Here is a 13,685-nt window from a genome sequence, read left to right on the forward strand (position 1 = left end):
GATGGGTGTGAAAACCTAGGGTTCTTGATAAGGGGCACCTAGATGGGGTACAGAGTGGTCACAGAGGCAGTCGCCCCAAGGCCCTCACACACTCTTGGGGAGTTTCTGTATTTCCTTTACAAATGAAACAAGGCAGCAACAGGGTGAGTGTGGGGCTGGGAAGGCATGGGCCTATTTACAAGGGGCTTGGTGAGTCTGGGGGTGAGAGCAGGGAGGGGAGCCCTGGCAGAGTCATAATATTCCTATGTCCCTGGCAGCCCAAGTCCTGCTGCCACCCCAGGGGAGGGCCCTGAGGGCCGAGTCCCAGCAGGTCTGGAACAGCACCCCAGGGCTCCTCCTCCCCGCAGGATATGTTAAGTGGGGTGAGGCTCTCGGCTAGGGCCCTGCTCCCGGCCTGAGTCCCGGTCCTTGGCCTCTGAGGAGGAGGAGGAGGAGGAGGAAGAGCTGGAGCCGTGGCTGCGGCCCGACTGCTTGTAGGCAGCGGTGAGCTCCTGCAGCCGCTCCGGTGTCGGCCCCCACTTGGCAAAGCCGGGGTCATTCTGCAGGAAGAGCACGGCCGTGTTGTGGACGGCCTTGTAGTGCATTTCCTCCCTGCGGGCAGAGGCAGCTGCTTAGGTAGGGCACGGGCCGGCCTGCTCCCCCAGCCTGCCAGCCTGGCCTGGCTTCCTCCCCCGCTGCCCGGGCACCTACTTCTTGCAGATGTGCTGGGAGCCACTGCGGTACTCGTGCTCAAAGGCAGGCAAGACCAGCTGGTGGCGTTTGAAGCGGCTCTGCTCCATTCGGGTGAGCGCTGGCGTGGGGGGCTCCCGCCACTCGGGGATGAACACAATGAAGGACAGGGGCTCTGGTGAGCTCTCCAGCAGTTTCTGTGGGGGGAAGGATGGGGTGGAGATGAGGTCCTGCCCCGAAGGGCCCTCTGCAATTGTGCCTGCCCCGTCAGTTGGCAGCACACCCACCTCAAAGTGAGAGACCATAGCATCCATGAGCTCCTCGCAGAACGGAGGGTTGGCCTCAAAGGAACCACTCAGCGGGGCGAAGTCCAGGCAGGGCCTACAGAAAGGTGAGCATTGTGGCCCGCCAGCAGCACCCAGCCCCTCACACATACTGCCCCCACCTCTAGACAGCCACAGTGAAGAGATGACCACAGTCGGGCCAGAGGCCAACCTTCACCCTTAACTGTGCTAGGACAAGGAAAGTGACCCTGCCTCTCGAATAGGTGACCTGAGGATGGAGCCTAGTGTGTACCTGTGTCCACTAAGTTGAACTAGAGTCCAAAGCCGCCACAGCAGACGCCACACCCAGGGCTTCCCCGGCTGGCGAGCACAGGCCTCTCCTTGTCCACCTAGCACTTCCTCCCTAGTTTACCCGGTCGTCGGTGCTCTCCTCACCCTGCTGCTCTCAAGGTGCGCTCGCTCCCTCTCATCCTTCAACGCCTGGAGCCAGGGCTTCCTAGTCCCAACCTCAGCCCATTCACGGAGAGGCCTACAGGCCAGCCTAGGTTGTGTCTGTTACATGGTCCGCCCAGGAAGCCAGGGAACTGGAGGTTCCCAGAGCTCCCTCGGCGTGTAAATGGTGTGCACACATGGTGGACAGGGAAGCAGGGGCCACCTTCAAGACTGCCCGGCTCCAAAGCCCTAAGCCACCCAGGCTCCTAGAGGGCATCGTTGTGGGCAGAAGGGACCCAGCAACCCCGGAATCTCACCCGCGGGAGCCAAAGTAGCCATCTGTGTCAGGGAAGGCAGAACAGTACTGGCGGAAGTAGCAGTTGAGAGGGGAGGCGAAGCACTCGAAACTGACGCCGAAGAGTCGGTGGAGGGCCTCAAAGACGTGCACAGGCAGTGACCCCTGCAGGCCAGTCCCCTCGTAGAGGCCCACGCCAAACATCATCTGCAGATCAGCCTTAGTCAGTGTGAGGCTCAGGCTTCCTGTTCCCTGCCAAGGGAGCCCTCCCTGGCCCCAGAGCTATACCTGGTATCGACGGAGAAGACACCAGACTCGAGGCAGGAACCTCTCAAAGGCTGAATCATCAACACAGCTATAGCGGTAAAGGAGCCACTGCGTGACAGAAAGAAAGGGATTGAGCAGTGATCTTAGGATCTCGTTACTAGCCAGCTGCTGAGGACGATGGTCAAGGAAGGGCCCAAGCCTCCACTCACACCATCAGCATGGGCTCCCCCAGCTCTCACCAGTTTGCTGAAGTAGCTGCGGCTGACCTTGACCATCTCTCCCTTATACCGGATGCAGACCACACTATTCTCCATGTGCATCTCCACACTAGGCATGGGGGGTGCCGACACAGCCAGACGAACTGGGTAGCAGTAGACCAGCCGGGGCTCCACTTCTGAGGCCTCCACCTCATCTGTGGGCAAGGAGGACAGTGAGGGCTGTCCAGCTCCAGGCAGCCCTTGTGCTTACAATGCCAGTGCTCACAGTTTCCGTCACAAAGGAAACAGCCATTTAAAAAGCCACCAGGCAAGTGGCAGTAACTGGTGGCATGTATCAATACACTCGGCATTGAAGCAGACTCCATTTGCAATGCCTTTGGCCTGCTAGACAATTGAAGTATGAAAATTGTGGCCTTTGTTTGGACAGTTGAGTTTGCTTATATAGGGATCTTTGGGGCCTGTGTGGTTTTTTGATATGAACACTCACATTATCATGGCAGGAATTATTACACTTGGGGCTGGGGAAAGCAAAGTTTTAGGGATATGACCCAGGTCTGCTTAACTAACTGTAGGCCCATCTTTCATCAACTTCTGGCTCTCTGATTCTCATTAGTTCATTTCCCAGGGGAGTACTAACACCCCAGAGCCAAAGGACACAGCAGGTTCTATCCAACATTACTCCAAGAAATTAGGTTCTCCCAAATCAGTCCAGTCCCTGGCTCTGAGGCACAGCCTCACATGGTTCTTCAACCAGGGCCTAGGACACAGGCTAGATGGCATTAGAGGTGGCTCGCCATTTCAGCCCTACCTGGGATGTTGTTTTCCTTGAGGATGGCGAGGTGCTTCTCTCGGATCCGTTTAACATACTCCAGGGAGATGTGGTAGATCTTGCTGCAGATGCCTTCCACAGAGTCCTTGGCTGCAGCGGAGACATGGGGCCCACACTGCCTCCGCAGGTGCTCCAGGCGGTCCTGGAGAAAAGCCCTGGTCAGGACACTGGTGGCCCAAGGGCCTCGGTGGGGCTGGCAGGTGGAACGCTTGTGGGGCTATTGGACCCCAGATGTCCCAGTTTTGACAGTGGCTCTACTGTTTACTAGCCATGTTGCTTGGACTTCTCTGAATCTTGTTCCTATCAAGGGAATTGAAGCTAGCAAACAGGACATTGTGAACAGTCAGTGTCATTCCCTTGATCCACCAAGCCCGTCCAATGAACGGCTGCAGTTTTTGTTGCAGTTCCATGGGTGGAACCCAAGATGACTGGTGGTCAGGCCCCCAGCGTACAGCGCTGGCCTTCTACTGGAGGGCTGCTACAGCACAGAGAACTTGGTTGGTGCAGACTTAAAGGTTGTACTTTGAAGTCCTTGTAAAGAAAATGATACCTGTGAAACTGCAACGGGAGAACAGGTCACTCTGGCCAGGGCTGGACCTGTGTGTGTCACCACATGTCAAGTACACTTAATGTTGTCATGTGTAAAACGTGTCTATGAGAAACAGTCCTGAAAAGAAAGCCCATTGCAAGTGCTGATGGAGAGGGAGAGGGGACAGGCACGGGCCAGAGAACAGAAGGGCTGTAGATACACTAAGAATAGGGACCGAATCTGATGGGGGCTGGCTGTTTTTCAGTATTTGGCTTGTGTGTGATATTAGTGTTTACCATCTCTTAGGTCTTATGTCTGGACACCAGGTGCCGCCTGGTGCCCCCAGCAGCAGAAGCGGCGTCAGATCCCTTATAATGGGAGCTACAGGCAGCTGTCAGCTCCATGTAGGTGCTGGAATTGAAGCCCAATTCATTGGAAGAACAGCTAGTGCTCTTAACTGCTGAGCCATCTCTTCAACCCCCTAAAGGTGGCTTTTAATTGTAATATGGATACACACAAGAAAAGGCAGACTGCTCTCACAGATCTACTGAGGAGACATGTTGAACATTCATCAGGTTGAAAGGCAGCTGTTTGTATGCGTCTGAGCCTAAGATTGCAGTAAGAATGGTTGAGAGAAAGCCATGGGCCTTGAGCATCTCCAGTGACTGGGGACTGATGGGCATCACGGTCTGCCTCGCTGCACAAAGGCTGTTGTGGAAGCCAGCCTGACCAGCAGCAGAGTCTTTCACCTCGCCCTGGGGCCCTCTCACCATGTAGTCCTCCTTGGAGGCCGAGTGGTCCTTCCGAAGCCAGCTGAAGGTGTCTTCCACGTTCCACTTGACCACTTTCCTGCTGTCAGGGGATGCGCTCCTGCAGGTTGATCGCAAGAGAAAGCTGTACTTGGTGCAGGGCCCAGCTGTTAGGTCTCTGCTCCTCCCCTGCTCCTCCTCCTTCACTCCCATCTCAGGCACTAGCCTCTAGGCTTGCCACCCACCTGTCTTGGGCAGCATTGACAAGCCTATGAGCGTTAGCCAGGTGTATGCCCCCCCCACCCCCATTTTGATTGTGTGGGGCAGAGAAAGCCAAACCTGGACTCAATGAGCCGCCTGGCAGCCTCTGCATATTTAAAGAGCAGGCGTTTGGCTTCCTCCCGGAACTTGATTCGGGATAACCTGAGTTAGAAAACAGGCAAGAGTTAGCGCCCTCCTACATGTGACCTGGCACAAGGACCAAGCAGCTGAGCTGTGGAGCTATACCTGATGGGAATGTCATTCATAATTTCACGAAACATGGAAGGTGACACAACTGGTTCACAGTTGCTTGGCAGCAGGGGGTCAGACCCTTTGTCTACTACTTTGCGCTCCAGCATCCAGCGGTTGAAAGATTCTCGGGGTGGCTCAATGCCTGTGAGACAAGAGAGCTGCTAAGGACCCGGAGTAGTCGGCGGAGTCCACTGAGACAGGAAAAGGTGTTTTTCACATGCTGATTTCCTAGACTTCCATTTTCCCAAACTATAGTCTGAGAATCTTGAGTACTTGATTTTTTTTAAGACAGGGTCTGGTAATGCAGCCCAGACTAGCCTGGAATTCAAAATCCTGCCTGAGCCTCCTGGGAGCTGGGAGGTGTGGGCTCCATCCAAGCAGGCTCTCTCTAAGAGTTTTGGTTCTCACCTTCCAGGCGTACAAGCGGCAGACACACCGAGAAGCACTCAGCATCACAGAGCTGGGACCCCAACAGGTCCGCGTCCCTGCAGCACACACCAGTTCCCACCCACACCCAAGTGGTGACGCCACGGCAGGCTGCAGAGCCCTCACCCTCCCGCTGCTGGCACAGCTCCCGGTAGTGCTGGCGGAGCTTCAGGATGAGCTGCGAGCGGAGCAGCTCGACCTCAGGGTGTGGGGGCAGGACCTCGGAAGGAGCCCTGTGCTTGATGACAGCATTGGTCTGGATGTCCAGGTCCCAGTACACCCTAGGGCACAGACAGGAGTTGTGAGGATGGCCTGCCCACCACTACCACACCACACAGTCCTGGGCAGGCTGCCCATCAGCAGCGGATACAGCTAAGCCAGTCAGCAAGGACTCACTCAGTGGGTCGGAGGAGAGCTGCTTGCTTATCTTCAGCAGATGCACCCCAAATCTTTAGTGTTGGGGTTCCTGGGATGCTGGGGGAACTGGGCACCGACTGGCTTGTGGGTGTCACAGGTATTTCTATCTGAAGGAAAAGAATCCAAAAGGCATCAAGGCAGGACTGCAGCCAGGCCCAGCAGCATGCCCAGCAGCTGCACTTGGGACTCCCTCGTGACCCAGCCCTCGCAGGGAGCTGCTGGCCACATGCCCAAGGTAACCACTTAGCAGCCAGGTCCTGAGAGCCCCGACACTCACCTTGGGCTTCTTCACACCGTTGCCACTTGGCTGCTCTTCCGAGAGCTGCCGCTTCCTGGGCTTGTTCTCCACTGGAGGAGTTTCCAAGCTTGAGTCTTGGGGCAGTGGGGTTGCATTCAGCCCCAAAGGGTCCGACTAGTGGAGGGAAAACAGTGGAACTGCAAACAGGGCCAGTGGCTTAGGAGCCCCACACTTCAGACTCTTCCTTAAGGAGGCCAAAGGCCTGGGATGCAGATGAAAAACCCTGGCCTCCATCCTGCCTGCTACCTGCTTCCTTATGCCCTCACCTTCAGAAAGGCCACGTCAGCCCCACCTCAGCACTGACATTGTGACACAAGTCAGTGAGTGACTTGGTATGATGTCTGTGTTAGATCAGCGCCTCAAGAACAAATAGCAATCAGGAATCAAGAGAAGTCAGCGAATGTTATTTTTCAGATACAAAGGCTCTGCATGGACCTCCTTTAGCCACACCAAGAATCGCTGCAGACACCCCTCTGCCTACAAGCAGCCATATGGCCTCGGGCCAGCTACTTCCCTTTGAACCTCACTGTCTTCACCTGCAAAAAGAAGAGGCCCTGCCTGACTGTGTATAGTAAGGGTTGCTCCAGCTGAGGGGTCCAAGAGCTGAGGTTCCTACCAGATAGCCTGTGGTTAGACTCCTAGAACATTCTCTCCCCCTTAGCCAGCAGCCCTGAAACCCTGATTCTCAGAGGAGCTCTTCCTTCTCTTCCCAGACCAGGATCCCCAATGGATTTCAATACATTCTTTAAGTCCACAACTGGAATCCTACTATCTGCCACAGAATAAGCATACCACAAAGACGGGGAGCTCTTGCTGACGTCTCTATCTCTTTGCATGGTGCCCGGTATTCAGCATACACTAATAATCTGCTCCCCTGTCTCTCCTGATTGATGATAGGGTCCCTGAAGACAGGGGCTGTCTTGCTTGACATTTTAACTGTAGGTATCAGCACAGGGCAAGACACCTAGCTGTTTGAGATACATTTGTGGAAGGCCAGAGGCCTGCTCTGAGACCCTTGCCCCAAGTTGGCACTCACAAGCACATCGTGCTGGCCCAGCACGGGCATCTCCCACAGGGACTGGTTGGTGAATCGGTTGAAGTAGTAAGGACGGCTCTCCCTCCGGCTCCAGCACTTCTCCCAGCCTGCATGTACCAGCTCCTCTGCAAACAAGAGGACAACCCAGACCGTCAGGGCTGTGCACAGCACCCCTGCTATCTTACCAGCCCCCACCACTCCCTTCAGTACCTGGGAGGTCCTGTACTAGGCGAACTGGCTTTGGAGAACAGGGCTGGCTCTGATTGGAGGTGCCTGGAGAGTGACTTAGAAGGGATGCTTCCTCCCGGGGGCTGCCGTGATTCTCATTGGCCATCTCAGCAGCCACTCGGGACCTGCCACACAGAGGACCAAGAGTGTCAACACCATCCTACTCACCAATTACAACTAAGGGCTCTGGCAACTTATCTACAGATTTGAGAAATCCAACACAGTCTTGTCCTGGCAGCCAGCCAACTGGTGCCACAGGAGCAGTGAAGTTGAAGTTTCTGTCCCTCAACTTTAAGATAGGGTGCCCGCCTAGCCAATCTTCCCCCTTAATGGCCTGGCTTGCCCTTGGGCTCACATCTTCCAGGAAGGCACTTTCCTGCCTCCCTGCCCAGGTTTGGTGGACAAAGCTATTGCAGTGTCACTGAAAATGCACGGTAGTGCCTGAATGGCTAGACCTACCGTGGGACTGTCTCATTAGACTGGGTCCAGTACATTGCTCTCCAGAGCTACAAATGCCGCCTGGACCCAAAGGAGCTCTACTAACCCTGCAGACATTTACAAAACACCAAGGGGCCAACAAGACCAAGGTCTGCCTTTGAAAAGTCACTTCTACAAGGACCAGTGCCTGCTCCTCTTGGGAAGACAGTTTTATTGCTCCCACTAGGTAAAGTCCCAGTGGGTCAGCTGGGGAGGAAGCGTGGACTCTGGTTGTAGTTTGTTGCTAAGGAAACCAGTGTAACTGAAGAGGGCTATCTGGGTCAGTCCTTCCGAAGCCCCAGGTTAACACGGAAGCCAGCTTCTTCAGGTCTGGATTTCCCACTCCTCCCTCCCAGAGCACACCCAGCACAACCCTCAACGGCCGGTGCTTCCCAGTCTGGGACCTACTACACACCTGGGGGCCGCCTGAGATCAGACTGGGGATGCTCATGTTGTCTTTAGTATGTTACAGAGCCCACAAGAAACCCTCACCCACAGTGAGACCACAGAGGCTGACAGAAAGGTTTTCTGTTTTCTGTGCATGCTGATCAGGATCCCTGACTGTTGACGACCACATAGCAATCATTGAACATTTATTTTATTGTACACTCAGAGACGTCTGTTAATTTGGAAAGGGAAAAGTCAATAGATACTTTTATCTGTACAGTTTGGCGGATAAAAATTGCAGCAGCAACAAGACATGTATAACAAGAGGGCCTTGATTACAGAAAGGTTTGGAATGACTCCTTTAGGGGCTGAGCCCATGGGTTTCAAGGCTGAATAAGGTCCCCTTTTCTCTCACCCTCTGGGGTCTGCAACACTAGCATGAGAGGGTTTTCTTCTCTGGTTGGATTGAACCCACGTCACGGGGTCCCACAGAAGCGGGAGGGAGACCCACAGGAAGGTGCAGCACAGGTGGGTGGGCTGGTCAGCAGTGTAGACAGGGACCCCGGGGACTCCGTGCATCAGCAGCTGGAGAGCAAATAGAAGAAAAGAGTCATTGGCCTGTGACACCTTACTAGGCAGGGACAAAGACACACTGGGAGGGTCTGGAGGCTCCAGGAATCAAGATCAAGACAAGCCCAGTTGATAATAGCGTGAACCTGTCTAAATAAATGTGCTGAAACAGATCCTTTTTGTTGTTATTGAGTTGGGTTTTCTTGTTGTTGTTGTTGTTGGTTTTTTTTGTTTTTTGTTTTTTTTTTGGACAGGGCTTCCCTGTGTGGCCCTGGCTGTCCTAGAACTTGCTCTATAGACCAAACTGGCCTTGACCTCACAGAGATTTTTGTGCCTCTGCTTCCTGGGTACTTAGGATTAAAGTAGTGTACCACCATCACCTGGTTTAAAAAAAAAAAAAAAAAAAAAAAAAAAACGAAAACAATGTACTTCTCAGGCTTTCAACCAACCAAGTTTGCCTTCCTAGGCCCTGAACTTGGTTATCAACAGAGCTCTACAGCTCTATACTTGGTTTAATGCTTTCATATCTATCACCTTGAGGTTGGTTGATTGGTTGGTGGTTCTGAAGTGCCAGGGATGGAATCCTGAGCCTTGTACACGACAGGCAAGTACCCTCTCGTGGGCTACATCACCAGCCCTTGGCTGAGACCACTACGTACAGCTTAACAAATATGAGGTACTAGGACAGTCTAGATCCTTGCTCTTGCTAGAGAATTGTTCTGCCACTGAGCCAGACCTCTTGAACTCGAGGCAGGGTCTCAAAAAGTGGGTAAGAATGTCCTTGATCTGTGTAGTTCAAGAAGGCATCAATCTACAATCATCCTGCTTCAGTCTCTGGGGTTAGCTGAGATTAGAGGCTGTACAACCAGGACTGGAAGAAGAAGAAACAGCTTGCTTTACTGGAGATCAAAGCCAGATCTGAGGGTGCTAAGTGAGCACTCCAATAAGCAATTCCACCTGAAATCCTGGATCTGACATTTTTTTTCTTTTTTGTTCTTGGATTGATTGAGATGGGGACTCAAGTATTCCAGGTTGGCCTCAAACTCACTTGGTAGCTGAGTATGACCTTGAACTCCCAATCTGTCGTCTTTGATTTCCCAAGTGCTAGGATTTCAGGTGAGGACCACCATCATCAGCTTTCCTTTCTGAATTGGATTTGACTGTGTTGCCTAGATTGATCTTCAACCACTGAGCTCAAAAGATCCTCCCACTTCAGCCTTCCCATTAGGTGGGATACGGATACATGGCAATGGGAATCATGTTTTCATTTTGAACACTACAGTCCCATACATGGCACAGCCAGCCAGCTGTGCTAATCAAAGTGTCTGTATACCAAAGAAAAGGAAACAAAGCATACATATGGAAGACTTGGGGGCACTCTCTTAAGTCACCCACAACTAGTAAAAGACACACTGCTTTGAAAAATATCTTATTAAAAAACATTATAAAATAAAAATAAAAACATGCAAACACATATAGCACATCTCATTCACCTTTATTGAGAAATGTTTATCCCAGAAATGTGACAGGGCGCACCCCGTAGATGCATTTGTTAGAGAAGGCAGAAGCAGCCCAGCCCACGGCCACCCAAATGGGACCGCCACAGCACTTCCCAAACCAGCTGTTACCAGACTCATCTAGGGTTGCTGTACCGCCTTAGACCTGTTAGGAGTCAGAAACCGGGAAGGCAGTTACAAAAGAATTGGTAACTTTAGGACAGGGCCTCACATAGCTGGGCCCGGCCTTAAACGCCTGCCGGTATCTCCAAGTATTGCGATTACAGGCCTACTGCCCTTGCTCGTCCTATCCTGCCTCATCTCTTAAGTGCTATAATTCCAGGGCTGTGCCATCGCCCTCAACAAGACTTTGTAATTTTTAAATACACCACAAGTGGGGCTGGGAGACAAGATGACTATTTTTTTCACTTTACACGGTTATCAACTTAGAATCTGTTAAGGGCTAGTGGTGACTACGTAGCGCAGTAACTGCCAGGCATGTGAGACCTAGGGTTACAGCACCAGCACACATTATGGGCGCGCGCACGCACGCACACACTAATAATAATTTAAAAATTAAACGAGGCGGGTGTGGTGGCGCACGCCTTTAATCCCTGCACTCGAGAGGCAGAGGCAGGCGAATTTCTGTGAGTTCCAGACCAGCCTGGTCTACGTAGTTGAGTTCCAGGGCAACCAGGGCTACACAAGGGAGATCCTGTCTCTTAAAAACAAGAAACAAAATAAATCCGCTTAGATGGATGCAGTAGGTCTCCGGCCAAAACACCAGCTCGGAAGTTGGCCAGACCCAAGTTCCAGGCCGTGCGCCATCCCGACAGCTAAGGCCGAACCACTCGACCCGTGCACCGGAGTCAGCGTGTGCACGCTGACTGCCGCTCCCATGAGGCTAATGTTTTCGCTTAGCCTCTGCCTTCCGGACCCCCACGCATACCAAAGTCGGAGAAGAGTAGCGTAGTCTAGAGACAAACAACTCTATCTGCGCAACCAGCGGAACCCGGGCGAGGAAAAGTATCCGACTCCGGGATTGGAGGAACGTGGGGCGGCACTTGCCAGTGAACCAATCACAACGCTCCGGCTGCGGCGGGCGGAGCCACAGGGCCGGCCAAGTGCGCAGGCGCGCGGGCGGGGCCTGCCCCCCCCAGCGCGCTCCCGCGCCCCCCTCCCCCGGGCCCGGCGGGGGCGGGATGTGGGGTGCGCGCGCGCCGGCCCATCTCCGGGCTCCGCCCCCCGCCCTGCCGCGCGCTCCCGCCCCCGGGCTGAGGCGACTCAGAGTCGGAGCCCGACACAAAGGCGGCGGCGACGGCGGCAGCGGCAGCAGCGGAGGGGCCCCAGAGGCCGCTCCGTCCGCGCTCGCCGGGCCCACTGCACTCACCCCGGCCAGCGGCCCTGCTGCCCGCCCGCGGGCCTAAGATGGCGGCGGCGAAAGAGACCGGGCGAGCGGCAGCCCCGAGCGGGAAGCGCCGGAGGGACCTCCACCGCCCTGCTTCGGACCCCCGGACCCTGGCGCGGCTCGCGGCGGGACCATGGCTTCCTGGGGCTCTTACCTGCCCGAAACGGACTCGAGGGGATGCGGTCACACGTTCTGCTCGACCGCCCGTTTTGCCGCCTCCGCCTCGCCCTCCCCAGCGCCGCTGCCGCCATCTTGTGTCCCGGGCCGGGACTCCGCGCTGCGCATGCGTTGGTACCGCCTCTGAGGGACCTCGCCGCGGCCGCGCCGCCATCTTGAGTGTGGCAATGTTGGCCGCTTCCCCAGACCTTGATCGCTTTCGACCCCCTCCCCATCCTCCCGCCCTTCCCTGTTGTCTCGTGTGGTCCTAAGGAGCGGGGGGAAAAACAGCTTTGCTTTTCTCGCGATGTAGGCGGGAAGGAATGAATCCACACGCACGCCCTGCCTCAGTTTCCCTGCCGAACACACTCGCAGGGGTGGCGGATCTGAGACACTTGGGACACGAGGCTTGTTTGGAATCTTCTGGGGGCTCTGGCTCGGCTGCCGACGCAGAGGCGGAATGGTGACGGAGGTGGGCACCTGGGTCCTAGCCTCCCCAGGGCTCTTCTGCTTCCATCCGATCTCGTCCTCTCGGGGCCTCCGTCCCCCTGCGGGCCCTGGGATGTTTTCTCTTTTGCCCGGAGGCCAGATGGCGTGCAGAACGAACCTTCTCCGTTAGCAACCTGTTCACAAGTTGCTCTTGAATAGCCCAGCAGTCGGAGGAGTGGTGTGGTGCGGAGAAGCTGGCTTTGGGCGGCTGGAAAGTTGTGAAGGCCACACAGTGGAGCTCTGCAGGAGACTCGAGAGCTCGGGACCTTCACCGGCTCCTGCCGGAATTAGGCCACTAGCTCCACCCACTTGTGGCCTGCTAAGGAAGCTGTCGCCCAGTTAGGGTAGCTTGAAAGGAGGACAAGTTTGCCACCTGCTGCTGGACTGGTGCCGCAGCTACCCTGGCTGGTCAGTTCTCTGGTGACGCTTGTGCCTGCAGCTTCGAGGGCTAGAGTTGGGGGGTCTTCGCATGTCTTTTTGCTTTTTTTTTTTCTTCTGTTAAACAATCTTACTTTGTTAACCCTTGCTGGCCAGGAACTTGAGATGGCAAACCATGCTGGCCTTGAACTCAGATCTGCCTGCTAATGTTTCCTAAGTGCTGGGATTAAAGGGATGTCCAGCCAACTTTTTTTCCCCCTTTCAGGCAGGGTCTCACTATGTTGACCAGGATAGCCTCCTGAATGCTGGGACTAAGGCATCCATCACCATGCCTGGCCAATCACTTTTTTTTTTTTTTTTTTTTTTCTTCCAAGACAGGGTTTCTCTGTGTAGCTTTGTGCCTTTCCTGGAACTCACTTGGTAGACCAGGCTGTCCTCGAACTCACAGAGATCCGCCTGCCTCTGCCTCCCAAGTGCTGGAATTAAATGCGTGCGGCGCTGCTGCCGCCGCCGCCGCCGCCACCCAGCCACTTTTTTTATTTCAGGGAGTGGTGGTGTGCTCTGCTAGCACTTGGGGAGGTAGAGGCAGGAGGATCAGGAATCGTCTTTGACAACATTGCAAGTTCAAAGTTGTCCGCATTACATGAGACCTTATCTAAGCAACAGTGGTAGCAGCTGCGCCTTTTGGCTCACACCTGTAACCCCAGCATTGAGAGGTGGAGACAGAAGGGTCACCATAGTTTGAAGTTAACAGAGCTACAAGAGTGAAATTCTGCCTCAAAAAGGAAAGTTTTTAAAAGGGATTGGTTAGGGGTGTGTAGCTTGGTAATGGTGTTTCCCTAGTCCCCGACTCAGTCCCACTACTTTAAAAAAGCAGTCGTGATGGTGGTGGGCTCCTTTAATCCCGGCTCTGATCCACCTGGGCTCGCAGTGCAGCTAGAGGTACACAGTGAGATCCTGTCTCAGATGAGAAGCAGGTGGAGTCACGAGTGTGCACACCTGAAACCCCAACACACCTAGCACTGGAAAAGCTGAAATGGGGACGCTGTCAGGTCAGCCTGGTCTTCATCGTGACCACTATGTAGTGAAACACCCAAGCAAATCCAGAGGAGCACCTGAGAGCTGCGCATGGTG

General features: G+C 54.4%; 1 protein-coding gene across 2 annotated transcripts; it reads right to left on the reverse strand.

The window, feature by feature from the left end:
- Positions 1-92: 92 nt before the first annotated feature.
- Pcif1 (phosphorylated CTD interacting factor 1) lies at positions 93-12,458 on the reverse strand. Of its 2 annotated transcripts, none has more exons than XM_006970973.4 (17): positions 11,683-12,458; positions 8,470-8,639; positions 7,173-7,315; positions 6,963-7,087; positions 5,906-6,040; positions 5,608-5,735; positions 5,338-5,492; positions 4,780-4,927; positions 4,612-4,695; positions 4,294-4,393; positions 2,974-3,136; positions 2,187-2,359; positions 1,969-2,055; positions 1,703-1,887; positions 957-1,050; positions 691-866; positions 93-591 (listed from the first exon to the last, which is right to left on the reverse strand). In XM_006970973.4, exons 1-17 carry the CDS (start codon positions 11,857-11,859, stop codon positions 354-356), a joined length of 2,481 nt encoding a protein of 826 aa, XP_006971035.2. In that variant the 5' UTR covers positions 11,860-12,458; the 3' UTR covers positions 93-353. The 2 variants fall into 2 exon arrangements, with proteins under 2 accessions (XP_006971035.2, XP_042132724.1); XM_042276790.2 differs by lacking the exon at positions 11,683-12,458 and adding an exon at positions 11,070-11,183.
- Positions 12,459-13,685: the final 1,227 nt, after the last annotated feature.

Source organism: Peromyscus maniculatus, chromosome 4 (genome assembly GCF_049852395.1).
Source record: "Peromyscus maniculatus bairdii isolate BWxNUB_F1_BW_parent chromosome 4, HU_Pman_BW_mat_3.1, whole genome shotgun sequence".
Lineage (NCBI taxonomy): Eukaryota > Metazoa > Chordata > Mammalia > Rodentia > Cricetidae > Peromyscus > Peromyscus maniculatus.

Coding starts and splice junctions, on each gene's coding strand:
- Pcif1 (XM_006970973.4), bottom strand. CDS start 11,859: ATGGCGGCGCGGCCGCGGCGAGGTCCCTCAGAGGCGGTACCAACGCAT. Junction 5,493..5,607: donor GCTCTCCTCCGACCCACTGA/GTGAGTCCTTGC, acceptor TCTGTGCCCTAG/GGTGTACTGGGACCTGGACA. Junction 4,696..4,779: donor ATGAATGACATTCCCATCAG/GTATAGCTCCAC, acceptor TTTCTAACTCAG/GTTATCCCGAATCAAGTTCC.